This window comes from Oncorhynchus mykiss, chromosome 19 (genome assembly GCF_057628025.1).
Source record: "Oncorhynchus mykiss isolate SJ-2025 chromosome 19, ASM5762802v1, whole genome shotgun sequence".
Lineage (NCBI taxonomy): Eukaryota > Metazoa > Chordata > Actinopteri > Salmoniformes > Salmonidae > Oncorhynchus > Oncorhynchus mykiss.
This window is the reverse complement of record NC_143040.1, coordinates 33154688-33181199: the sequence shown is the minus strand read 5'-3', so window position 1 is coordinate 33181199 and position 26512 is coordinate 33154688. Positions and strand designations below refer to the sequence as shown.

The 26512-nt window shown below is 41.2% G+C and overlaps 1 protein-coding gene across 1 annotated transcript; it reads right to left on the bottom strand.

Annotated features, from left to right (window-relative positions):
* Positions 1–586: 586 nt before the first annotated feature.
* Positions 587–26033, bottom strand: LOC110497538 (GTP cyclohydrolase 1). The gene is made up of 6 exons (XM_021573686.3): positions 25338–26033; positions 17348–17457; positions 15326–15381; positions 6787–6818; positions 6327–6411; positions 587–4800 (listed from the first exon to the last, which is right to left on the bottom strand). Exons 1-6 carry the CDS (start codon positions 25699–25701, stop codon positions 4674–4676), a joined length of 774 nt encoding a protein of 257 aa, XP_021429361.2. The 5' UTR covers positions 25702–26033; the 3' UTR covers positions 587–4673.
* Positions 26034–26512: the final 479 nt, after the last annotated feature.

The following is a 26512-nucleotide window of genomic DNA, read 5'->3' as shown; positions in this document are numbered from 1 at the left end:
GTTGTTCCACCTAACTATTTTAAGATGAATGCACTAAGTCACTCTGGATAAGAGTGTCTGCTAAATGACAAATGCAGATCTGGGTGTCCTTAATACTAGGTTCATAACCAAGCGGGAAGGTGTTAATTACCAGTTGTGAAGTTGTTTTGAACTGGGAAATACCATCAAACATGGAGGTCATAAGAAGGCAAATGATTGTTTTGCTCTTTTGCCCATATCCAGAGCTGCTTTCACTTAAAATCAAAAGGAAGATGAACAGAATCAATTTTGTATCAATCATTTGTATTTTGTTCTTATCATAAACCACAACTGCTGAAGCTGCTGCCATCTGCTTTCTTTTTGTTGACAATTTAGAGCATGGGGATGATAGACAAGTTTACCACTAGTAATTACCAGGTGGGGGTGCGTTCAAGCGGATTTTTCCCAGTCGTATGCTGGTATATGGTGCCAACATTCTGCGATCAATCAGGTATTTTAAATAATCTACACTTTAACTGTGGGCACAGAAAGCATCAGAAAGTAGAACAGGACATATGTTAGTGCCAGGTATAAACAGGCTTTTACAAAGAAGAGCACAATAGCCAGGTTCATAGTTCTTACACATTTAATTTTATTTAAAACACTTTCAAATGACCACAGTAAGAAGTGTAACCTAAATGACAGTGGAGAAGGAGCCCAGAGAACAGGTCCTCCTAAAGAAGGCCACAGAGACAATGTAGGAGCTGTCTGACTATAGCACGCACCTTCTCCCACCCCTGACAGATACAACCCCAATGGCCAAATCAGATTGGTAAAGCCTACCCATTTCAGAGTTATATATTTCCAATAAATATATAACTATACCGCTTGCTACTATTCCTATTAATCGTAACGTTTCCATCCACCGTTTGAGAGTAAAGTCATACTGTATGGAAATAAATCACAACAGGTGTGATGGAAAGTATCGGTAGAAATGTCGAACATTTGTTCATGGTGGGATCATTTTGTCGGTAAAAAAAAAATTATTATGCGACGAATGCGGTGGAAAGCCTTTATGTGCAAATATTTATTTTTTAAAACCATATCGAAGTAAACTTGAGACATGCGATGACATCTGGTGGACTGCGACATGGAAAAACATTTGAGTTTATAGGCAGATGAAATCGTTTTGATGAACTTTCATGACAGTTGTGATGGGATGGACAATGATGAGCTTCATGCACATGCCCATCAAGAGTTTTATTTGAATGCTGGCTACATGAACAAAACGTGTCTGCCAATTAACAAATAAAAATGCTATTGCATCATATAACCTACCCTGTCCACGTTGTCAGCGAACTCTTCTAGACCAGAGAGCATGCCAGTGTTGGCAACTAAATTTCAGGGTAAATTGCTAGAGGCAGGTTGATTTGTTGCTAAATTGCGTTGTGTAGTCATTGCGTGAAAACGTAAAACTGCGTCATTACGTAGAATACGCAATAACGTTACTCAAATTGACTGGCCATCTCGGCAAAAAAATATGATTTGTTCAGTTACAGACTCCGACTATTTTCTGTACTTATGGCTGTACAATTTTGATTGATGTAAGTTCTGTTCAAGATCAAACATTCGTGACCAACTATATTAATTGGGTTTGGCTCGTCGACCCCGTACAACTGCTGCTGCAGTCGGCTAACAATGATTTGCAATTTGCTGAAATTGCTGCTGCTGCCTGAGCGTGTAACAGAGAAAATCGTTTTTGTGTCATTTAGAGGGAAAATGCGTGCATTTTAGCGTTTGAGTCACTTTTCAAAAGTTGCTAAAAGTTCCACATACATTTTTAAAAGTAGCTAAATGTGTTAATAAGTGCTGGTTGGAAAATAAAGTTGCCAGGGTAGTCTGGAAAGTTGCTAAATCTAGCATCACTGGAGCATGCGCCAAAACCAGATGGCGCATATTGGTTATTAACGCAACAGTTTGTGACAAAACCCATCAGTAGAGAGTTACAAATGCAATGGTACATGGGAATTTAAACGCCAAAGTTATTTTCATGTGCACGGTCATCACGCACAGCTTTTATTTTATCTACAACAAGTCAATTTCTTGGAAACATCTCTGCTGTGATTTTTGAATATTCACATAAAAATATTTCGCCAATTGGATGGAAACCTAGCTACTGAACATTTTTCAAATGTTACTATATTTTAATATCCCTGCTGAAGAGAGAAGAGCCTAATATTAGAGAATGCACTCACAGATATGCAAATGCAACATACAGTATACGTGACATTGCAAAGATAATTGTACTGTACTCAAGTGCAGCATATTTTGACATTTAAAAAGTCTAATAGAAATCTGCAACATTTATACACTGACATACATAGATATATTCAGAGTTGACATTAGAAGGTTAACAGAGGTGATGTGTTCCTTTACCAAGAGGTGAGACTCCTACCTCTAGTCTCTTCGAATTCATCGGGTGGAAGTGAATTCTCCTCCAAAAAAAAAGTAAGGCTTCTCAAGATAGAGGTCAGCGGAATATATACTAGGCTGGCCCTCAACAATTTTGTAATTGTAGATTACACACAAAATTAAAAACGCACACAGACCTACACGACTTACAGATACGAAGCTAGTGATGCCCAATAGAGACTGAATTCTGAAATGCACACTTGGGGGATACAGAGAGAGCCACATTTGTCAATCTGTACCTTTTGCGCTATTGTGATACCTACAATAGTGTGACTATTGGCGAATAATGTACAGTGTCCATATTAGGCCAGCCTCTGACAACTCCTCCTGACCGGGCTTGTCCTATTATGGACACCGTTTGGTGCCATCTAAATCATCCTTCATTGCACTATCCAGTTACCATCTAGTCATTGTAACTGCACCTTTGGAAACTTTGGTCACAGACAAATACAACAATCAAAACTAACAGCAACATTACATCACATAATTTGAACTCCAGTTAACATGTTCATTAACCCATCATTGTTGGTTTCCTGAAGTTGAAGGGTGCAGTATACAGTACCTGGAGCAGTAGCTACCAAATTTGTATGAGTGTATGTTGCTCCCCCTTTGTGTATTAGTTAATGACAAGTACAGTAGACCGGGACTGGTCCTTCTGATAGGCTGACAGATAGACCTAAGTGATAATTGTTTGACGAATGGGTTTGAAGCATTTGGCTTGAGCGGGAATATGATGCCATGTGAAAAGGGCACTTACCACACTTGAATAGGTTTGGCATAAGGCAAGGTTAAATACATATGATTATAGTAATCCATAAATTGACATTTAAAGACAATGTTCCTGCTTTAGCGGAGACAACATTCACGGTAAACGCTGCATACAATGAGTGTAAAAAACATTAAGAACACCTTCCTATTGAGTTTGAGTTTATTTTTATGGGACAGTGCACATTGATCAATGTTTCTGTAAAAGTGCCGGTTTTAGCCAACTGGCTAATTTTCAACTGCAGTCCCTGGGCAGGTTTTTAAAAACAATTACAATACAGACAATCAATGAGCAGTGAGCACACGCAGAGCCAGTTGAGTTGAGTGCACCCCCCCTCCCTCAGAACAGCCTTAATTCGTCAGGGCATGGACTCTACAAGGTGTCGAAAGCGTTCCACAGGGATGCTGGCCCATGTTGACTCCAATGCTTCCCACAGTTGTGTCAAGTTGTCTGGATGTCCTTTGGGTGGTGGACCATTCTTGGAACTGTCGAGCGTGAAAAGTCCAGCAGCGTTCTTGACACAACAAAACCGGTGTGCCTGGCACCTACTGCCATACCCTGTTCAAAGGCACTTAAATCTTGTCTTGCCCATTCAATGTCTGAATGGCACACATTCTCAATTGTCTCGAGGCTTAAAAATAATTATTTATCCGGTCTTCTTCCCTTCATCTACTTCACCTACTGCCATACCCTGTTCAAAGGCACTTAAATCTTGTCTTGCCCATTCAATGTCTGAATGGCACACATTCTCAATTGTCTCGAGGCTTAAAAATAATTATTTATCCGGTCTTCTTCCCTTCATCTGATTGATGTAGATTTAACAAGTGACATCGATAAGGGATCATATCTTAACTGGATTCACCGGGTCAGTCTGTCATGGAAAAAGCAGTTCTTAAAGTTGTTTTTTTACACTCAGTGTATGTCGGCTCAAATGCAAAATTACCTTAATTTATATCGCGGAATCTATAATGCTTCCGCTTTACAGATATGTCAGTTTTGGAATTAAAACCCTATGGTCCTAGTTTACATGGATAAAAATATATTGCAAAAATATATCAGGATAAAAGTAAAAAACAAGATTGATCAATTGTTTTTAATATTAGGATGTTCCTATGTAGGTGTAAGTATCTTTACTGTAATTGGTAGTTCAATCTTATTAAAAGTAAATAAAAAAATAAAGGACAAAATTAAGCAACCATAAAAACACTGGCTCAATGATTAGTGTTTTTTAGGTTAAGCCTGCCACCTGGCAGACAGCATTAAGTAATACATACGTATTATATGTCATGTGACCATGTGATGATTTGGAAGGGGGTGGAGGAATAAAACACACACACACACAACGCACACACCCACCAAGCCCGGACTCTAGGCTTTGTACAGAAATTGCTGTGTGCCGGCTGCTGCTCCAACCAGGCGACAGGGAGAGTGGATCCGAGTTGGGCTGTGCAGCAGGTTTGTGGGCCGGTCGTCCCTCTCAGCTCCTGATGAGGGTGAGGAACTCGTCCCGTGTCTTGGGGTCCTCCCGGAACACCCCCAGCATGGTGCTGGTCACAGTCTTGCTGTTCATCTTCTGCACCCCCCTCATCACCATGCACATGTGACTATGCAGGAAGAATGGAGGAGAGGCAAAATGCATCATTATACATTGGTGTTATACAGTGGCAAGAAAAAGTATGTGAACCCTTTGGAAATACCTGGATTTTCTCCACACAGTGTTGTGTGTTCCTTCCAAACAATGCAACTTTAGTTTAATCTGTCCACAGAGAACGGCTACTCCTAGGGAGAGTAGCAACAGTGCTGAACTTTCTCAATTTTTAGACAATTTGTCTTACTGTGGGACGGATGAACATCAAGGCTTTTAGAGATACTTTTGTTACGCTTTCTAGCTTTATGCAAGTCAACAATACTAAATCTTAGGTCTTCTGTGATCTCTTTTGTTCAAGGCATGGTTCACATCAGGCAATGCTTCCTGTGAATAGCAAACTCAAATGTTGTGAGTGTTTTCTATAGGGCAAAGCAGCTCTAACCAACATCTCCAATCTCATCTCATTGATTGGACTCCAGGTTTTTTCTTTTTTTCACCTTTATTCAACCAGGTAGGCTATTTGAGAACAAGTTCTCATTTGCAACTGTGACCTGGCCAAGATAAAGCAAAGCAGTGTGACACAGACAACACAGAGAGTAATTTACTCTCTTTACATGGAGTAAACAATAAACAAGCCAATAACACAAAAAAATCAATGACACAGTAGAAAAAATAAAGTCTATATACAGTGTGTGCAAAAGGCATGAGGAGGTAGGCAATAATAGGCCATAGGAGCGAATAGTTACAATTTAGCAGATTAACACTGGAGTGATAAATGAGCAGATGATGATGTGCAAGTAGAGATACTGGTGTGCAAAAGAACATAAAATATAAAATAAAACAGTATGGGGATGAGGTAGATAGATTAGGTGGGCTATTTACAGATAGACTATGTACAGCTGCAGCGATCGGTTAGCTGCTCAGATAGTTGATGTTTAAAGTTGGTGAGGGAAATAAGGTTAGTTGACTCCTGACTCCAATTAGCTTTTGGAGAAGTTATTAGCCTAGGGGTTCACATACTTTTTCCAACCTACACTGAATGAAATACAATAATGTGTGTGTTATTAGTTTAAGCACACTGTTGGTCTATTGTTGTGACTTAGATCCGATCAAATTTGATAACCAATTTATGCAGAAATCCAGGTCATTTCAAAGGGTTAACATACTTTTTCTTTTAGCTGTAGTTATTAGATGTGGGTGTATGAGAAATGTCCTGTTAGTGACTCATTGAAGATTATCCAGATATGACCTTGCACAATATATTTGGTTTCATTTATGTGTGTTTGTGTTTTGACTGACATTATTGCATTGGCAATAAGGTACTTTTGCCTCTGTGGATAGACTTGACTGGACAGATATTGCCCAGAAACTACCTCATTGGGAAGAGAAAGGGCATATTTGTTTTCCTAAAACTAAGGATTTATTCATATGAATGTGTATACACCATACAGCTAACATTCAAGCCACATTTTTCCATAGTGCATCTTTAATGTATGGGGCTTTTAATATCAGTGGTGAGGGAAAAGAGAGAAAGAGACATACGTTGCCTCAATGACGACGCCCACCCCGGCAGGCTGCAGAGCTTCAGTGATCGCCACAGCAATTTGTTTGGTCAACCGCTCTTGAACTGAAAGAGAACAGACAGATAAACACGGTCCAAGTCAGAGAGCAAAGTCAAACATGATATCTGACATGATCGACCATGACATGGCAGGTTCATGGCAGGTTACCGTTTGTTCTAAGTAACAACACTTACCAGGCTGTCAACCAACTGACCATCTCGAAAAAGGACAATGTGGGAATAAAAATAATGCACGATTTGAATTTGAATGCAATTAATAAGTTGTTACTGTGGTTTATACAGTGTAAGTATACACGAATGACAAGTCCTAAAAAAAAAAATACACAAATGTTGTCTTTGAGACAGAATAAAAACTCTAGTTCACTTTATTGTCCATCAACTCCCGAAAGTATAAATTGATTGTTATATGTCTGGAAATACCTTGCAGTCGACGGCTGTAGATTTCAACAATCCTGGGGAGAGATTAGGGGAAAAGGCATTGGGAAAAAACGTTCATTTACATGAGAACACCCAAGTGGTAAGATTTACAGTGAGGCAAATAGGCTTACATTGTCAAAGAGGGATTACACATTCTTCAGGGACAGAGTGGAAACTAGAAAGAGACCTGAGAGCTCTTCACAACAGAGGTCACACTTTACAGTGTCACTCAAATAGGTTGATTTGTATTGGTTTGGACAGGGTGAAGTTTCTAAGAGCTGTTGTAATTTGTTTGTTTAAATAACAGACTCAATCAAATCCATCCAATTTTTGCATACACAATACACTGGGAAATCTTTGGATGCATCTATCAGTAATAGGAATTTATCTGCTACAGTGTTTCTTCAGGACCCATAATACATGTTGCGATTTAATATGAATATTGGGTAAAAAAAAAAAAAAGAAAGGGCTATTTTTATTGTGTACCTTCTGCAATGAGTCTTTGGTTTAAATAAGCCACAAGTCCACATACAGTGCCTTCAGAAAGTATTCGCACCCATTGACTTATTCCACATGTTGTGTTACAGCCTGAATTCAAAATGGATAAATAATTTTTTACCCCTCAACCAACTACACAGTGACAAAGTGAAAACATGTTTGTAGATTTTTTTTGCAAATGTATTAGAAATAACACATACAGAAATACCCCTGAGTCAATACTTTGTAGAGGCACCTTTGGCAGTGATTACAGCTGTGTCTTTATGTCTAAGAACTTCCCACACCTGGATTGTGCAACATTTGCCCATTATCCTTTTCAAAATTATTCAAGCTCTGTGTCACATTGGTTGTTGATCATTGATAGACAACCATTTTTCAGATTTTTTCATAGATTTAATTCAAAACTAATTGGGAACCAATATCTTAGACAGGTTAAGCACATTTTTACTCCTGAACTTATTTAGGCTTGCCCTAACAAAGGGGTTAAATAGTTGACTCAAGACATTTCAGCTTTTCATTTTTAATTAATGTAATTTTGTATTTATTTTATTTTTTACTAAATGTAATAAATGTTAAATTCAGGCTGTAACAACAAAATGTGGAATAAGTAAAGCGGTGTGAATACTTTCTGAAGCCACTGTGCATACAGATGTAGGAACTTAATTTTAGCCAGTTTACTACAGCAGGAAATGTGAATTATATATATTTTTTAAATTGTAGTGGTTGATACATTGTTCGTATGAGGAAATCAAGTCTGACATTTTAAAGTAGAAATTACAAACTTTAGAAACCTTGAATAGACTACAAGTTTTAATTTCCTGCTGAGAGATCAAATTCTGGTGATTTTCGAGGAGAGTGTGTGGTATTCTGTGGCAGTCACACTGACAACTAGTGGCAAGTTCCAACCTCCCGTGAGTCAATCTGAGTAGCAGAGCAGTGGATCACGCTAGCCTCATCATAGCCTGACATACCTTCCCCTTTGACCCAATGCTCTTTTACAAACATGACCTCTCCTATCCCTGCAGTTCCATCACTTGGCTCAGCAAAATGCCACAGAACAAGAGGATTACGAAGACTTTCAAATGGGCAGATGCATCGATATGAAGGGATAAAACTGTTGCATCCATCTCAATGAAGCACATTTTGGGTGCCACACCTTTCAGAGCTCAATTCTTATAAAATTGTATACGTCACATGCTTCGTAGACAACAGGTGTAGACTAACATGCTTTCTTGCAGGTCCATATCCAACAATGCAGAGTTATATATTTTTTATAAAAATATAGCCACACGAGGAATAAACACAGTGAATAATGAATAAAAATAACATGGCTATACACTGAGTGTACAAAACATTAGGAACACGTAATCTTTCCATTCCAGACTGACCAGATGAAAGCTATGATCCCTTATTGATGCCACTTGTTTAAATCTACTTCAAACAGTGCAGATGAAAGGGAGGAGACAGGTTAAAGAAGGATTTTTAAGCCTTGAGACATAGTATGTATGTATGCATGCATGCTTGCCATTCAGAGGGTGAATGTGCAAAAGACCAGCATCCCGGAGCCTTTTCACTGTTGACGTTGAGACTGGTGTTTTGCGGGTACTATTTAATGAAACTGCCAGTTGAGGACTTGAGGACTTGTCTGCCAGTTGAGGACTTGTCTGTTTCTCAAACTAGACACACTAATGTACTTGTCCTCTTGCTCAGTTGTGAACCGGGGCCTCCCACTCCTTATTCTATTCTGGTTAACGCCAATTTGCGCTGTTCTGTGAAGGGAGTAGTACACAGCGTTGTACGAGATCTTCAGTTGCTTGGCAATTTCTCATATGGAATAGCCTTAATTTCTCAGAACAAGAATTTATAGTCATTTACAACTTTAACAATGTATTTCTGATCGATTTGATGTTATTTTAAATGGGCTTTTTTTTTGTTGCTTTTCTTTAAAAAGCAAGGACATTTCTAAGTGACCCCAAACTTCTGAACGGTAGTGTATGTGTTTGGGTGTCAGTGTAAGTATGTGTGAGTCAGTGGAGGCTATTCGCTAGTCTGTGACCAGGCAAAAAAATAATAATAATCCAAGCCAAACCGCTAAACAGTTCTCACCATATTAGCTAACATCATAGTAAATATACAGTTTAAGTCAGAAGTTTACATACACTTAGGTTGGAGTCATTAAAACTCATTTTTCAGTGGGCCAGAAGTTTACATACACTAAATTGACTGTGCCTTTAAACAGCTTGGAAAATTCCAGAAAAATATGTTATGGCTTTAGAAGCTTCTGATTGACATAATTTGAGTCAATTGGAGGTGTACCTGTGGATTTATTTCAAGGTCTGGGAAAATCATGGGAAAATCAAAAAGAAATCAGCCAACACCTCAGAAAATAAATTGTAGACCTCCACAAGTCTGGTTCATCCTCGGGAGCAATTTCGCAAGTATAAACACCATGGGACCACGCAGCTGTCATAACGCTCAGGAAGGAGACGCGTTCTGTCTTGCGTGCCAGTGCCCATTGAAGTCGGTTACGACGCTAAACTTCAAGACGCTGGTGAGGACAAGCATGCAGATTACCTTCCCTGAGACGGTTTCTGAAAGTTTGTGTAAACCCACAGTTTCATCAGCTGACCAGGTGGCTGGTCTTAGACAATCCCTTAGGTGAAGCCGGAACTGACGTGGTCTACGGTTGTGAGGCCCATTGGACGTACTGCCAAATTCTCTAAAACTGTGTTTGAGGCGACTTATGGTAGAGAAATTAACATGTAATTCTCTGGCAACAGCTCTGATGTACATTCCTGCAGTCAGCATGACAATTGCACACTCCCTCAAAACATCTGTGGCATTGTGTTGTGTGACAAAACAGTACATTTTAGAGAGGCCTTTCATTATCCCCAGCATTATCACGCTGTTTAATCAGCTTCTTGATATGCCACACCTGTCAGGTGGATGGATAATCTTGGCCAAGTAGAAATAACAGGGATGTAAACATATTTATGCACAAAATGAGAGAAATAAGCTTTTTGTGTGTATGGAACATTTTTGGTATCGTTTAATTCAGCTCATGAAACATGGGACCAACACTTTACATGTTGCATTTATATTTTTGCCCAGTATAGATCTGTCATTATCATTGAAAGCAAGTCTAAGAAGGGGTAGGGCTGTTCTATGACCGCTATTTCTATTGCTTCCCGTTCTGAAGTTTTGTTTGTCTTTTACTGTCGTACTCTGAAAGTAATTGCAATTGCGCACACATTGATGGGATGCACCTACTGTACCCTAATACTCTGTTGCCGATGACTGGGATGAATGCAGGAGCAGATTTCAGCAGCAGGACAAGACGCCCTTATATCAGTCAAAAAGAGGTGATAGGCCTATCTGGCTTATATAATGATGGTCATAATGCTTCTTGACAGTGTCATAAAGTGTATTTTCTTAGTCCAAGTAAAGTGACACAGGATGGTCATAATGCTTCATGACAGTGTCATAAAGTGTATTTTCTATAAGTTATTTAAAAAAATGCAGAATATAACAAAGGATTTAAGAAACGAAAGGAAACTTCTTGGCAGGGAAAAAAATATTAGAATAAATGTGGGTTTTGACACTTATGTAGGCGTCATAACCAGCCATACAATAACGCAAAATGTCATAACAGGGATAAATATGGGTCATGAGTGGTATGACCATATTATGACAGGTTATGACAAGTGGCGAGTGCCGCAGTGATCTAAGGCACTGCATTGCGGTGCTAGAGGTGTCACTACAGACCCTGGTTCGATCCCAGGCTGTATCACAACCGGCTGTGATCGGGAGTCCCATAGGGTGGCTCACAATTGGCCCAGCGTCACCCATGATAGGGGAGGGTTTGACCGGGGTAGGCCTTTGATAGGGTGGACAACTTGTCATGTTCATGCTGCAAGAGCTCTGATAGGTTGGAGAACGTCCTCTGGAAGTTGTCATAATTACTGTGTAAGTTAATGGAGTGAGAACCATGAGCCTCCTAAGGTTTTGTATTGAAGTCAATCTACCCAGAGCAGGACAGAAATGAGCTGTCCTCCGGCTACACGCAGAGAGTACTGTAGACCTTCATTGCAAAAGTGTGTTTTAATAAAATTATACGAACATATTCACGTCCCCAAATCATTTATCTAAAAAAGATAACTTTAATGTTTCACTATTTAACATTTTCAGAAATTGGTCTTGGATGAATTTGCTGATGTGATCCATGACCAGCCTTTCAAAAATATTTAATGGTATTAGTTTAGACAGGTTACCTTGGCGTTCTTGGGCACAGGCACTATGGTGGTCTGCTTGAAACATGTAGGTATTACAGACTGGGAGAGGTTGAAAATGTGAGTTTAGCCACTTGCCAACTGATCAGTGCATGCTCCGAGTACGCGTCCTGGTAATCCGTCTGCAGCCTTGAGAATGTTAACCTGTTTAAAAGTCTGACTCATGTCGGCTGCGGTGAGCGTGATCACACAGTCGTCCGTAACAGATGGTGCTCTCACGCATGGTTCAGTGTTGCTTGCCTCAAAGCGAGCATAGAAGGCATTTAGCTCGTCTGGTAGGCGTGTGTCATTGGGAAGCGCATGGCTGGGTTTCCTTTAGTAATCCGTGATAGTTTGCAAGCTCTGCCACATCAGACGAGTGTCAGAGCCGGTATAGTATGATAGTAGGATTTCTTATAAGCGTCCATGTCAGTGTCCCACTCCTTGAAAGCGGCAGCTCTAGCCTATAGCTCATGGGGGATGTTGCCTGAAATCCATGGCTTCTGGTTGGGGTATGTACGTATCGTCATTGTGGAGACGACATCGCCAATGCACTTATTAATGTAGCCAGTGACTGATGTGGCGCACTCCTCAATGCCATCGGATGAATCCCAGAACATATTCCAGTCTGTGCAAGCAAAACAGTCCTGAAGCTTAGCATTCACCTAATCAGATCACTTCCAAATTGAGCGTGTCACTGGTACTGCCTTTTTGGGTTTTTGCTTGTAAAGCAGGAATCAGAATGATAAGAGTTATGGTCAAATGGAGGATGAGTTTTGTATGAGTCTCTGTTTGTGGAGTAAAGGTGATCTGGAGTTTTTTCCCCCTCTAGTTGCACAGGTGACATGGTAGAAATTAAGTAAAATGGATTTGAGTTTTCCTGCATTAAAATAACCAGCAACTAGGAGCGCTGCCTCTGGATGACCATTTTCTTGTTGACTTATGGCCCTTATGGTCTTAGTGCTAGCATCGGTTTGTGGTGGTAAATAGACAGCTACGAAAAATAGAAATAAACTCTGGGTAAATAGTATAGTCTACAGCTTATCATGAGTTATTCTAACTCCTTGATATTAGAGATTGCGAACCAGTTTTTGTTAATGGACCGTTGGGGAGTTGCAGTGATGAGACAAGATTGTAATTGGAACTCAATTGGATATCACAATTATTATTATTTTTTTTATAAAAAGACACACCCCACCCACCCTTGAGTTTACGAGACACTGCCGTTCTGTCTTGCCGATGCATAGAAAAACTAGCTAGCTTTATAATAACCATGTCCTCGTTCAGCCACAGTTCTTCAGGTCCCGTTGATAGGATACTTTTGAACAGAGCTCGTCTAGTTTGTTCTACAGTGATTCGCAGATAGAACAGAGGGTAGGGGTGGTTTATTCACTCTCTGCTTTCATCAGAGTGCCCCCACGTCGGTCTGGAACGTCTTTTCCTCTTTCGAGTGTCTGGGATTAGGGCCTGGTCCTGGTTGAGCAGTAGGTCATTGAAGTAGAATTCTTCATCCAAATCAGAGGTTAGTGATCACATTTCTGAAGTCCAGAAGCTCTTTTCGGTCATAGGAAACAATGGCGGAAACATTATGTACAAAAAAAAGTTAAGATTAGCACAATATTTTTGGTCAGGAGCCCGTAAAACAGTTTACCTGAAGTGTACTCTACAAAATAAAAGTATTGCTGGTATTGTGTTTTGTATGGTGAGCACTGGTGTATCAGCGTGTGTGCCTGCGTAGCTGCGTGTGGCATAGACACCATGGCCACATGGGTGGGGAAGGGAAGTAAGAGTATGTATTAGTGAAAGGGGCTAAGCCTCAGGTATTGGGTCAGATGGGATCAGAATCCTCTCGTCACATACACACTCCTAATCAGCTTAAGGTTCCACCCTGAGTGGCCTCTCCACCTAAACAGCCTCACAGCAAACACTACTGCTATGCTACACGAACGCTACACTGTAGAAGCTAATGTATAGCTAACCCACTAAACCCAGGTCCAGCTCTCTGGGCTACAACATGAGTCAGCCTCTTAGTTCATCACAGTGTTGTAGTTCCTATTATCTAATAGGTGACCATATTGTACTGTATTGTCTGAAGGACTGTCTAGGAACAGATTACATATTTGTACATGATACTGCACACATGGATTGAGTCTAGGTAATCCCAATCCCTCCAATTTCCCAATATCCAACCCTACTGTTAGGATTTTTTGTCATAGTAATTCCATACCTTGGTGCGGTTCCCTGGTATACCGTCAAGAACATCAATAGCTAACGATATCCACACTGAAGAAGGCTGTTAACCTGTTAGAGCTCTAGGGGCGCTATTTCATTTTTGGATAAAAAACGTTCCCGTTTTAAGCGCGATATTTATATCCCATATTAGCAGAATTTCTGAAGCTCTGTTTTCCATTCTCTCCTTATATGGCTGTGATTGCGCAACGAATGAGCCTACACTTTCTGTCGTTCGCCCAAGGTCTTAGCAGCATTGTGACGTATTTGTAGGCATATCATTGGAAGATTGACCATAAGAGACTACATTTTCCAAGTGTCCGCCTGGTGTCCTGCGTCGAATTCGGTGCGCAATTGCCAGCTGCTTCCACTTTACCATTTGATTCAGGGGAGAAAGCATGTGTCCAAGAACGATGTATCAATGAAGAGATATGTGAAAAACACCTTGATGATTGATTCTAAACAACGTTTGCCATGTTTTCAGTCGATATTATGGAGTTAATTTGGAAAAAAGTTTGCGTTTTGAGGACTGAATTTATGGATTTTTTTTGGTAGCCAAATGTGATGTATAAAACGGAGCTATTTCTAATACACAAGGAATCTTTTTGGAAAAACTGAGCATCTGCTATCTAACTGAGAGTATCCTCATTGAAAACATCAGAAGTTCTTCAAAGGTAAATTATTTTATTTGAAGGCTTTTATGTTTTTGTTAATGTTGCGTGCTGGATGCTAACGCTAATGCTAACGCTAAATGCTAACGCGAAATGCTAACTCTAGCTAGCTACTTTTACACAAATTATTGTTTTCCTATGGTTGAGAAGCATATTTTGAAAATCTGAGATGACAGTGTTGTTTACAAAAGGCTAAGCTTGAGAGATGGCATATTTATTTCATTTCATTTGCGATTTTCATAAATAGTTAACGTTGTGTTATGCTAATGAGCTTGCTGATAGATTTACACAATCCTGGATACAGGGGTTTTTTCATAGCTAAACGTGACGCACAAAACGGAGCGATTTGTCCTAAACAAATAATCTTTCAGGAAAAACTGAACATTTGCTATCTGAGAGTCTCCTAATTGAAAACATCTGAAGTTCTTCAAAGGTAAATTATTTTTTTGAATGCTTTTCTGTTTTTTTGTGTAAATGTTGCCAGCTGAATGCTAATGCTAAATGCTACGTTAGCCATCAATACTGTTACACAAATGCTTGTTTTGCAATGGTTGAGAAGCATATTTTGAAAATCTGAGATGACAGTGTTGTTAACAAAAGGCTAAGCTTGAGAGCTAGCATATTTATTTCATTTCATTTGCGATTTTCATGAATAGTTAACGTTGCGTTATGGTAATGAGCTTGAGTCTGTATTCACGAACCCGGATCCGGGATGGGGAGATCAGAAAGGTTAAGTCGAAAGTCTCAGTACACTATCCCCTTTGTTAAAAATAATTTTTACTGCAATTGAAAAATTAAGTAGCTTTTTGCGACATCCACTACATTTTATTTCATATCACAATAGCAAATACACTATTACACTTTCCATACACTTACCTGGCCAGCTTGCTGAGGCCCAGCACCCTCTTATTGGGGAGGTAGCCTATATGGACCTGGGGGAGAGAAGAGAGACCAATTCTGCCATTAATGATGGCCAACTTCCGAATTATAGCATCAACAACAGACAGTAAATCATGTTGTCCCAAATTCTGCACTGACAAACAGACCCAACTGGCATGATATGTACAGTATATCTCAGTGTTTGAAGTGGGCTGGATATGACTCAATGGATTCCACCCCATGTCTTCTGTGTATAAGAAGACTGTTAGCCCGCTGAGCTAAAGCCTAGGCATTAGCTCAGTGAGCGAACACATTTCTTCTCAACAAGTTCTCATCACGTGATGAAGGCAAGCTGAACATTTGCTTTCCACCTTGATGGGCTGCTGCGTGGGAAAGATAAGAATCATATGAAGCAAAGACAAAAGGCAACATTTATCTAAAGGCCATCGGAGAAGTGAAGGGGAGGTAAGGGAGTCACGTCTGCACCATGGATAAATAAGCAGCAGATGAAAGCTCTGAAGAGGATTGAGCTCGACTCTCCTCCCCATCCAGCTGGTGAGCCTGCTACTGCATATGACTGGAAGGCTAAATACCCCCTCCCTCCTTCCACCCATTCCCCACCCACCCTCCACTCAAATGTCAGCAGCAATGTGCTGAAACAGGCAGAGAGAAAGGGCATGAATGCAAGGATTTCCCCTCCTACTATTTTCTCCCTCTCTTTTTGCTAGGTAGTGATAAAATGCATTTCTGAACAGGGTGAATTTTAAAAATGAAGAAAAATCTTCACTTTGAAAAAAAGGGATTCACGTTTGATTAAAAGTGGGGATCAGATATGGGCATCATGGTTTTTCAAAGGTATGTGGTGTAAAAGTAGGCCTAACAGCATAGCTCAATGGAAACAAATACCACCTTGTTGTTAGGTGATAAAAGACACTAAAAGCGTTAAAAGACGACTGACTGGACGCGCTAAAAAAATATTATTTTTAATCTAGCCCTGAGCTCGCGGGCAGAAATCGGTGAGTCATTATAGCGCTCGGCGATCGGCTCAGATAGATGCGCGGGGAAATATATAAGTGTGTTGATAAGAGGCGACTAACACTTGTGATGACAACAGGGAGCTATCAGCGGGGAAATTAGGTGGACGGGAGTAATGTGGCCTTCTGACAGCCAGCCGCTGACAAACAAACACACACCACAAAGACAAAAACGACCCGTGTGTGTGTGTCCAGAGAGAGAGTGGATAACACTTGCTACTGCTATCATCACGGCACATTTGCACCGTGAAAAGGATATGAAAGGATCAATGGCCTCCCTCTTTGGTCTTAAATGGCAAACACCTGCAGGGTAAGATGAGGAGAGAATAGAGGGGAGGATGCTAGGTCTACAGTACTAAAATGTCAAAACAAGGAGAATTTACAAAGGCAACCGTGTCTCACTTGAAGCCCCACTGACAGGATTTCAGTTGATTTGGGGTGTGTTCCAAATGGCATCCTATTGCCAATATAGTACAAACAGTGTACTATACAGGGAATAGGGTGCCATTTGGAATGCCACTTTGGTCAGTGCCAGTTGCCATTTTTCCTTACCAGTAGTTTAATCACAGCTGGGCTCAATTACAGGCTCAGTGGACAAAGGCCTTATCAGTGCCCCTGAGGATGTTTCTACATGGGCCACTTATTTGGGGTGTTTAGCAGTGGGGTATTAGGCGTGAGAGTACAGTAGCCTATTTATTTTATTTCAAATTGTGGCATCACCTCAGCCACAGAATTAGGCCTACAACTTCAACCTCGCACACAAAAATGTATAAAAATCAACCATGCAAGCCAAGGTAATATAGAAAGTAGGCCTACTCCTTGTTGTGTACAAGATTGTCTGAGAAGCACTTTCGCTGAGTTAAACGTGTATAAACCCTTATTTTTAGTGTGTTGATTTATTGCAGGATCCAACCTAGAAGAAATTCCCCATAATTGGAGATTGTGCATCGTGGACTGGTGTGGGTCTGGGGTGCAAATAGGTTACCCTTCCAAAGATGGGCACCAGGTGGTGCTCGCACATGGAGAACATGTCAATGTCCTTTACAATCACCATCTCGTCGTGGTCCTCGTCAAAGATTGCATCATTCAGCACGTCTGCGGAAGCAAAGAGAAAAAGAGAGTGAGACGGATGAGTGCAAGGCCCATCGAGTCGATGCCATACAGCTCCGAGACACTTAACAAGACGCGCAGCAGACGAGACCAGACAGCCCTCGGCAACCTAATCATTCACTCTACCTCCATTCCATAAGCCTGCTGTTTTTATCTGGCAAACATTGTAATTATATCTCGACTCCCATATAGCCCTACCGCTCTTCCTGTTTGTCATTTTATTTCATTTTCTCTCCTAACGGAGCTCATATCATTGTTCAAATAAATCCATGGGTTTTTATCTGTTTGTGACGATGCGCCCTCCCTTCTCCCTGACGGAGGTTTTTAATTTCCTGGCCGCCTATCTACAGGAGGTTGGGTTGGAATGGGAGGTAAAGTTTCCATGGTAACATGGTGAGTGAGTGGACTGTCTGACTTGTTGCTTTAGGGTCCTGCCTTGTTGATGTGGTTTTGCCACTTGTCTGTACAAGCAGCAGCTGGTTTGGGCGCTATGGCGATGAGATCACTGGCTAAACTAAACAACAGTAGTTTCACCATAGGCCATAAGTCAGACAAGGCCTAAATGCTGATTGGATGAGAGCATCTGCTAAATTAACTAAATGTTAATGTATAGCAGGGGTACTCAATTACTATGAGAAAGTCCACATCACTAAGGACTTAAAAATAGTCCACACACCCCCACATAGTCTTCTCCCTCAGGAGGCTGAAAGAAAAGTTCTACAGCTGCACCAGAGAGCATCTTGACTGGCTGAATCATTGCTTGGTATGGCAAATGCACCACCCTCGATCGCAAAGCGCTACAGAGGGTGTTGCGGACAACCCAGTACATCATGGGGGCCAAGCTCCCTGCCACCAAGGACCTCTATATCTGGTGGTGTCAGAGGAAGGCCCGAAAAATTGCCAAAGACTCCAGCCACCCAAATCACAGACTGCTCACTCTGCTCTGGTACCGTTTCCCGGACAGTAGCATCGGCTCTCGGACCAACATGCTCCGAGACAGCTTTTACCCCCAAGCCACAAGACTGCTAAATAGCCATAGGACTGCTAAATAGTTCATTAGATGGTTAGCCGCACTATCTGCATTGACCCCATCTTGCACGGACCCTATGTCCACTCACAAGACTATATACAGTGTGTATACACACACACACACACACACACACACACGCTGACACTCAGTTTATTTATTATTATATCATCATCATCATCAATCCTGCCTAGTCACTTTACCCTGCCTTTATGTACATATCTACTTCATACATTGATCTGGTACTGATACTCCCTGTACAGTGCCTTGCGAAAGTATTCGGCCCCCTTGAACTTTGCGACCTTTTGCCACATTTCAGGCTTCAAACATAAACATATAAAACTGTATTTTTTTGTGAAGAATCAACAACAAGTGGGACACAATCATGAAGTGGAACGACATTTATTGGATATTTCAAACTTTTTTAACAAATCAAAAACTGAAAAATTGGGCGTGCAAAATTATTCAGCCCCTTTACTTTCAGTGCAGCAAACTCTCTCCAGAAGTTCAATGAGGATCTCTGAATGATCCAATGTTGACCTAAATGACTATGATGATGATAAATACAATCCACCTGTGTGTAATCAAGTCTCCGTATAAATGCACCTGCACTGTGATAGTCTCAGAGGTCCGTTAAAAGCGCAGAGAGCATCATACTGTTGTGAAGAAGTTTAAAGCCGGATTTGGATACAAAAAGATTTCCCAAGCTTTAAACATCCCAAAGAGCACTGTGCAAGCGGTAATATTGAAATGGAAGGAGTATCATACCACTGCAAATCTACCAAGACCTGGCCGTCCCTCTAAACTTTCAGCTCATACAAGGAGAAGACTGATCAGAGATGCAGCCAAGAGGCCCATGATCACTCTGGATGAACTGCAGAGATCTACAGCTGAGGTGGGAGACTCTGTCCATAGGACAACAATCAGTTGTATATTGCACAAATCTGGCCTTTATGGAAGAGTGGCAAGAAGAAAGCCATTTCTTAAAGATATCCATAAAAAGTGTCATTTAAAGTTTGCCACAAGCCACCTGGGAGACACACCAAACATGTGGAAGAAGGTGCTCTGGTCAGATGAAACCAAAATTGAACTTTTTGGCATAAAACGTTATGTTTGGCATAAAAGCAACACAGCTGAACACACCATCCCCACTGTCAAACATGGTGGTGGCAGCATCATGCTTTGGGCCTGCTTTTCTTCAGCAGGGACACGGAAGATGGTTAAACTTGATGGGAAGATGGATGGAGCCAAATACAGGACCATTCTGGAAGAAAACCTGATGGAGTCTGCAAAAGACCTGAGACTGGGACGGAGATTTGTCTTCCAACAAGACAATGATCCAAAACATAAAGCAAAATCTACAATGGAATGGTTCAAAAATAAACATATCCAGGTGTTAGAATGGCCAAGTCAAAGTCCAGACCTGAATCCAATCGAGAATCTGTGGAAAGAACTGAAAACTGCTGTTCACAAATGCTCTCCATCCAACCTCACTGAGCTCGAGCTGTTTTGCAAGGAGGAATGGGAAAAAATGTCAGTCTCTCGATGTGCAAAACTGATAGAGACATACCCCAAGCGACTTACAGCTGTAATCGCAGCAAAAGGTGGCGCTACAAAGTATTAACTTAAGGGGGCTGAATAATTTTGCACGCCCAATTTTTCAGTTTTTGATTTGTTAAAAAAGTTTAAAATATCCAATAAATGTTGTTCCACTTCATGATTGTGTCCCACTTGTTGTTGATTCTTCACAAAAAAATAAAGTTTTATATCTTTATGTTTGAAGCCTGAAATGTGGCAAAAGGTCGCAAAGTTCAAGGGGGCCGAATACTTTCGCAAGGCACTGTATATAGCTTCATTCTTGTGTACTTCATTCCTCGTGTTACTATTTTTCTTTTTGTAATAATCACAGACAAGCTGCAAAACCACAACAAGGCAGGACCCTAAAGCAACAAGTCAGACCCTCTGCTCACTCACTATGTTACCATGGTAACTTTACCTCCCACTCCAACCCAACCTCAGTAGATAGGCTTCCAGGAAATTAAAAACCTTGCTTTGCATCCATGGGAAGGGCTCGTAAGCAAGCATTTCATAGTAAAGTCTACACCCGTTGTATTCGACAAATTAAATGAGATTTGACTGAATTCCTAATAAAACAAATATATATTTTTTTTAAATTTTATTTTTTAATTATTCTTTTGGGACCCGCAGTCTGTATTGACCCTGCTCTGGGTCCGGATCTGGACCCCGGTCCGTCAGTTGAGTATTGCTGATGAATAGGATAAGAATTATTAGAATATCAACTGCAGTTTCACTAGACTGGTTAAAAAACAAAATGAACAAATGCTGATTTCACATCACTGTTAGAATATTATGATTTCTTTATTGACAATTGGAGGTAACGGTCTTTCATAGATTCACTGCTCTCTGACACGTTCAGTAGGTTAGAATAAAGTCATTAAGAACATTGTTCTGTCCATTAATGATAATATTTGACCGTGCTTAAAGGAACAGTGCTACTGTTTGGGTTTTCCACTCAAGCAGTACTCCAAATGTCTCTCTCCCAGCCCGGTATGTGTTTTTTTGGTAAAGCTCTACTGATGAATCGAGCACCGTCCCCAGTTCATCTCACCAACCTAAGGGCAGCAGATGTTCAGAGAGCAGTTGCCCCTCACCAGTCTGGTTCCCTACATCACACACACACACACGTGACTGGGCCACAGCAAAATAACAGGAAATCAAATCAGCATCAACTCATCTCAGACAAAAACCACACACAGTCACTATGGCTACATTACAAATTGTCAGGATGTCAAGCGCTGGTGGCCAACCTGCTTTCTATCTCCATCTCCCTTTTTCTCTCTCCCTTCCTCCCTCACTACCTTTCTCTCAATCCCCTGTAGCAGTGCTGTCCTCCCCCTGCCCCTTCGCATCAACACCTAAATGAGAAAGAAACACCTTAATGATTGGTTGACAAATAGTGCATCCCACAATGCAGGTGACGGCTGCATGGTGCACTTGGTGAGAAGCAACTGCACCAACTCGAAGGAGACTTCATCAAAAACTGCAAGTCTGACAAATGTATACCTATAAAGCAACACTTTGAAAGGCGGTGACCAACGATGGACTTGACAAAAGTGAGTCACTTGAACGTGACATATGCATATTGCTTACTGCCTTCAAATGCAGCTATGAAGGATATGCCATTCAGGTTTTTCTTGGAATCTCATGTGTTGATAGCATCATACATAAACATGAATGGCATCTCTCCCTATGAATACCTTCTTCCTAATGCATAATAAGCACATAACATAACGCATAAATGAGAAGTAACATGAACCCGCTTCATAATGCATTTATTGCAAAATATATAATAATGCATGACATAGGTGCTAATAACTGCTCATAAACATCTAGATAAGCAATTAATAAGCAACTAGATAAGGAATTATACAGCCTAGTCATAATGCCCTATGAACAAAATGTTATAATGCACTATATTAAAATAATAAGGACAATGAGCCTCATAGGGCTAGATTTCCATTCCACTACGAACCCTTTAACACTTGCGTCTTGCGCAACAAACACAAGTCATTATTTTCATTAGCACACAGAAATGACTGGGTCAGCATCGAGGGATTTTAGTGGAAATTCTGTGAATAAGTGAGAATGTGTAGAAACTAAGTGTGTGTGTGAGTGAAAGAGACTGTCCACTGTTGGAGTTAGAAGACCCTATAAAAGTAAGACCTACCAGTTCAGCTCTGCATTATTCACACTGACATCCTGTACGCCCTGGGCACTCATAAAACGAGTCCCTTATTTGCTCACACAAACAGACACACACAATGCGCACACACACACACATGTGCAAGCAACCACACAGTCTCACACATACACAAAAGTATGTGGACACCTGCTTGTCGAACATGTAATTCCAAAATCATGGGCATTAATATGGAGTTGGTCCCCCCTTTGCTGCTATAACAGCCTCCACTCTTCTGGGAAGGCTTTCCACTAGATGTTGGAACATTGCTGCGAGGACTTGCTTTCATTCAGCCACAAGAACATTAGTGAGGTCGGGCACTGATGTTGGGTGATTTGGAACGCCGACAGCGAGCCAGGCCCATTCAACCCAAAGGTGTTCGATGGGGTTGAGGTCAGGGCTCTGTGCAGGCCAGTCAAGTTCTTCCACACCGATCTCGACAAACCATTTCTGTATGGACCTCACTTTGTGCATGGGGGCATTGTAATGCTGAAACGGAAAGGGCCTTCCCCTCCAACTGTTGCCACAAAGTTGGAAGCACAGAATCATCTAGAATGTCATTGTATGCTGTGGCGTTAATATTTCCCGTCACAGGAACTAAGGGGCCTAGCTCGAACCATGAAAAACAGCCCCAGATCATTATTTCTCCTCCACCAAATTTTACAATTGGCACTATGCATTGGGGCATGTAGCCTTCACCGGATATCCGCCAAACCCAGATTTGTCCGTCGGACTACCAGATGGTGATGAATCACACTTCACTCCAGAGAACACATCTCCACTGCTCAACCCATTTCATGAAGCTCCCGACGAACAGTTATTGTGCTGACGTTGCATCCAGAGGTAGTTTGGAACTTGGTAGTGAGTGTTGCAACCGTGGACTGGCGATTTTTACACGCTACAAGCTCTCTGAGGTTCCGTTCTGTGAGCCTGTGTCGCCTACGATTTTGCAACTGAGCCGTTGTTGCTCCTAGAAGTTTCCACTTCACAATAACAGCACTTTCAGTTGACCATGGCAGCTTTAGCAGGGAAGAAATTTGTAACTTGTTGGAAAGGTGGCACTCAGCTCTTCGGTACTGCCATTGTTTGTCTGTGGAGATTGCATGGCGGTGTGCTCGATGTCACACACCTGTCAGCAACGGGTATGGGTGAAATAGCCAAATTCACTCATTTGAAGGGGGTGTCCACATACTTGTGTAGTGTATATCCATATATCCACTGTCTCACTGTGTCAAGGCGAATATGACACCTATTGCGGTTTTCCGCAATCTGATTAAACCTATTCCTGGACTAAAAAGCGGATTCTTCTTTGAGATTCTCCTTTGTTTTTCATCCAGGCTTAGTCTGGGTTTGTGAAACTGGCCATAGAAGTTAGTCAGCTCTTCAAAATCTTCAATTCAATGACATTACACATTTAAACAAAGTGGTGGTGCAGAATAAGAGCTAACCCAAAAAGGGAGAGAATACTACTTGCTTCAGTGCTCCTGAACACACATTCGTGACTCGTCGTGACGCTTCACTTTTTTGCTGGATTTACTGTTTGGTTTGGCCCCTCACGTTTCCATACCACTCCCACAACACCTCAAACAGTGGGGAAAGAGCATTGAGTCCATATAAACCAGACAGGGTCCAAGCATTCTCAAGTTATCCAAGATGCATGTTTTTCAGCTAGAGAGGATGAGTGTCACTAACACATTCTCTCTGTATGTCTCCTCAAACATATTACACAGAACCTCAAAGTGCTCCCCGCGAAACCAACTCCAGATGGGTTTTTGGTGGGGGGAGGGCGGGGCTTAATAATACTGTGAGGGGCAGCTCCCCAGCTCCACCACTAAAACAGTCCCAACTGTGGAGAACAGAACCAATAAAGTCTGGTAAGGATGACCAGGGGACTTGGTGAGCCTGGATATGCAAGGTAACTGTTTCCTAAGGGTGGACAGAAATAGTGGTATTGTGTAGAAAGAGAGGTTTCACAGACAAATGAGGGAAAAGTGCATCAACAGAGAATATTAGAAACAACATTTATTGTAGGGTTACTTGTCTATGAATGTACGCTGAACATAGATTGTGCATCCTTTTTTCTTGATGTACTATTTTGTACTCAACTGCTCTAAATCACATACTATGGTCATTTGAGAGAAGCCTGTCTCCAGTGCCAATAATGATTTCAAATGTTGTACTGCACAGCTCTAAATAAGAATCTGTAGCTCTTATACTGAACATTATTTTACAAAAAAACAATCAAGTTAATTGAATGTGCGGCTAAGCATCTTCTGAAACACCTGACCATAGACTACGGATGTAAGAAGTGTGCATACATACAGTATCAATCAAAAGTTTGGACACCTACTCATTCAAGGGTTTTTGTCCATCTGGTTTGCGCTTAGTGGGACTATCATTTGTTTTTCAACAGGACAACGACCCAACACACTTCCAGGCTGTGTAAGGGCTACTTGATCAAGAAGATGCGTAATTGAGTGCCGCATCAGATTACCTGGCCTCCACAATCACCCGACCACAACCCAATTGAGATGGTTTGGGATTAATTGGAGCGCAAAGTGAAGGAAAAGCGCTCAGCATATGTGGGAACTCCTTCAAGACTGTTGAAAAAGCATTCCAGGTGAAGCTGGTTGAGAGAATGCCAAGCGTGTGCAAAGTTGTCATCAAGGCAAAGGGTGGCCACTTTGAAGAATCTCAAATATATTTTGATTTGTTTAACACTTTGTTGGTTACTACATGATTCCATGTGTTATTTCATAGTGTTGATGTCTTCACTATTATTCTACAATGTATAAAAGAGTAAAAATAAAGAAACACCCTTGAATGAGTAGGTGTGTACAAACTTTTGACTGGTACAGTAATATATATATATATAAATAACAGTTATATCAGCATAATAAATTGCATATTTCTCCTTCCAAAACAGACTTCTTGATTGGAGTTCGGTAGCCTAAGTAAATCACATCTAAATGTCTATATTTCAGGTAAATTAAAAGGTTTAGTTTTAAGGTCACTTTCTTTTTTACAACATAGGAAAGTGTTGACAACTTGGGGAAATGGGCATTCCGACTGACTCACCTATGATTTTCTCCTGGTAGCCCTTGGTGAAAAACTGCATGGCAGTAGCGGCTCTCCACGGAGTTTTTAGAAGTCCCTGTCTTTGCGGGTCCTCCCCGAGCCCCCGGAGAATAGTGGTGTAGGCAGCCGCAAGACAAGGCAAGTTGATCTCGTTGTCTTCCATACTTCGGGTGCGCTCATGCTTCCAGCCCTCTACCACCGAGGACCCTGTGTGCGAACTCGACTCACCGGCCGTCCCCGTCCCTTGAGCTAGGCCTACCAAGATCTGGTTGTCTTTTTTTACCAAGTGTCCATTAATATAACTTTCGTTCGTAGTCGGTTTACTGTCCGCTTCATTATCGTGACACTGTTTTGAGCGCTCCATAGTTCAGAATTGACGTAAGGTCTTTTCACTAATGGAGGATGCGCTTTCCAGTGTTTTTCGCTTAATGGACGCAGCTTTGTTTTTGAACGCACCACCTGCAGAGTACACTGCCGTCACCTGAATGCATCAAAGTACATGAAGCACTCACTCTCAGGCGTTGGTACCCCATGGCTTTATATGCGATATAATCCTCGTGTATTTCTATTGGTCAAGCGTTTTGTGTACGTCACGTTCTGTCAGTTGTATGTAAGCCAATGGAGAACATTGCCTGTCTACCCAAACTCCTTTCTCCGGCCAAATGCTACGCCACGCCCACGGATGTTAGTTTCTTCTCTGGAATGAGTCTGGCCCTGATGGTTTTGAAAATGAAAATTTATTCTAGACCGTCTGATTGGTCTCAGAAACCAATGGGTTGGGCGTTTTGAAAATTCGTCATTGGCTTTGGTACTCTGATTGGTTAGGGATGATCCAATCACTGATGACTGTTTTGGCCAACGCCTCTCATTTTGAGGTCACCATAAACCACTTCAATTATGGCAGTCTAACAAGATTTCCTTCCAACCTTTTTATGCTAGTAAAGTACATGTCAGATAAAACAAAATGTAATGAAAGGCCTGATGTTAACAGAACATTTGTCAGTAAACTTTCCAAATGTTGACAAGGTGATCTTTTTGTGGCAGTAAAATTAATTATGCGAGAAATGTAGGTGGAAACGCTTTTATGAGCAAATATGTATATAATAACAAAGTAAACTTGGGAGTCATGTGATGATATGTTTTGTGTGGTCCTCCCACTATGACTTGTCAAGAGA

Coding starts and splice junctions, on each gene's coding strand:
- LOC110497538 (XM_021573686.3), bottom strand. CDS start 25,701: ATGGAGCGCTCAAAACAGTGTCACGATAATGAAGCGGACAGTAAACCG. Junction 17,458..25,337: donor CTACCAGGAGAAAATCATAG/GTGAGTCAGTCG, acceptor TTGCTTCCGCAG/ACGTGCTGAATGATGCAATC. Junction 4,801..6,326: donor GGCGTCGTCATTGAGGCAAC/GTATGTCTCTTT, acceptor CTTCCTGCATAG/TCACATGTGCATGGTGATGA.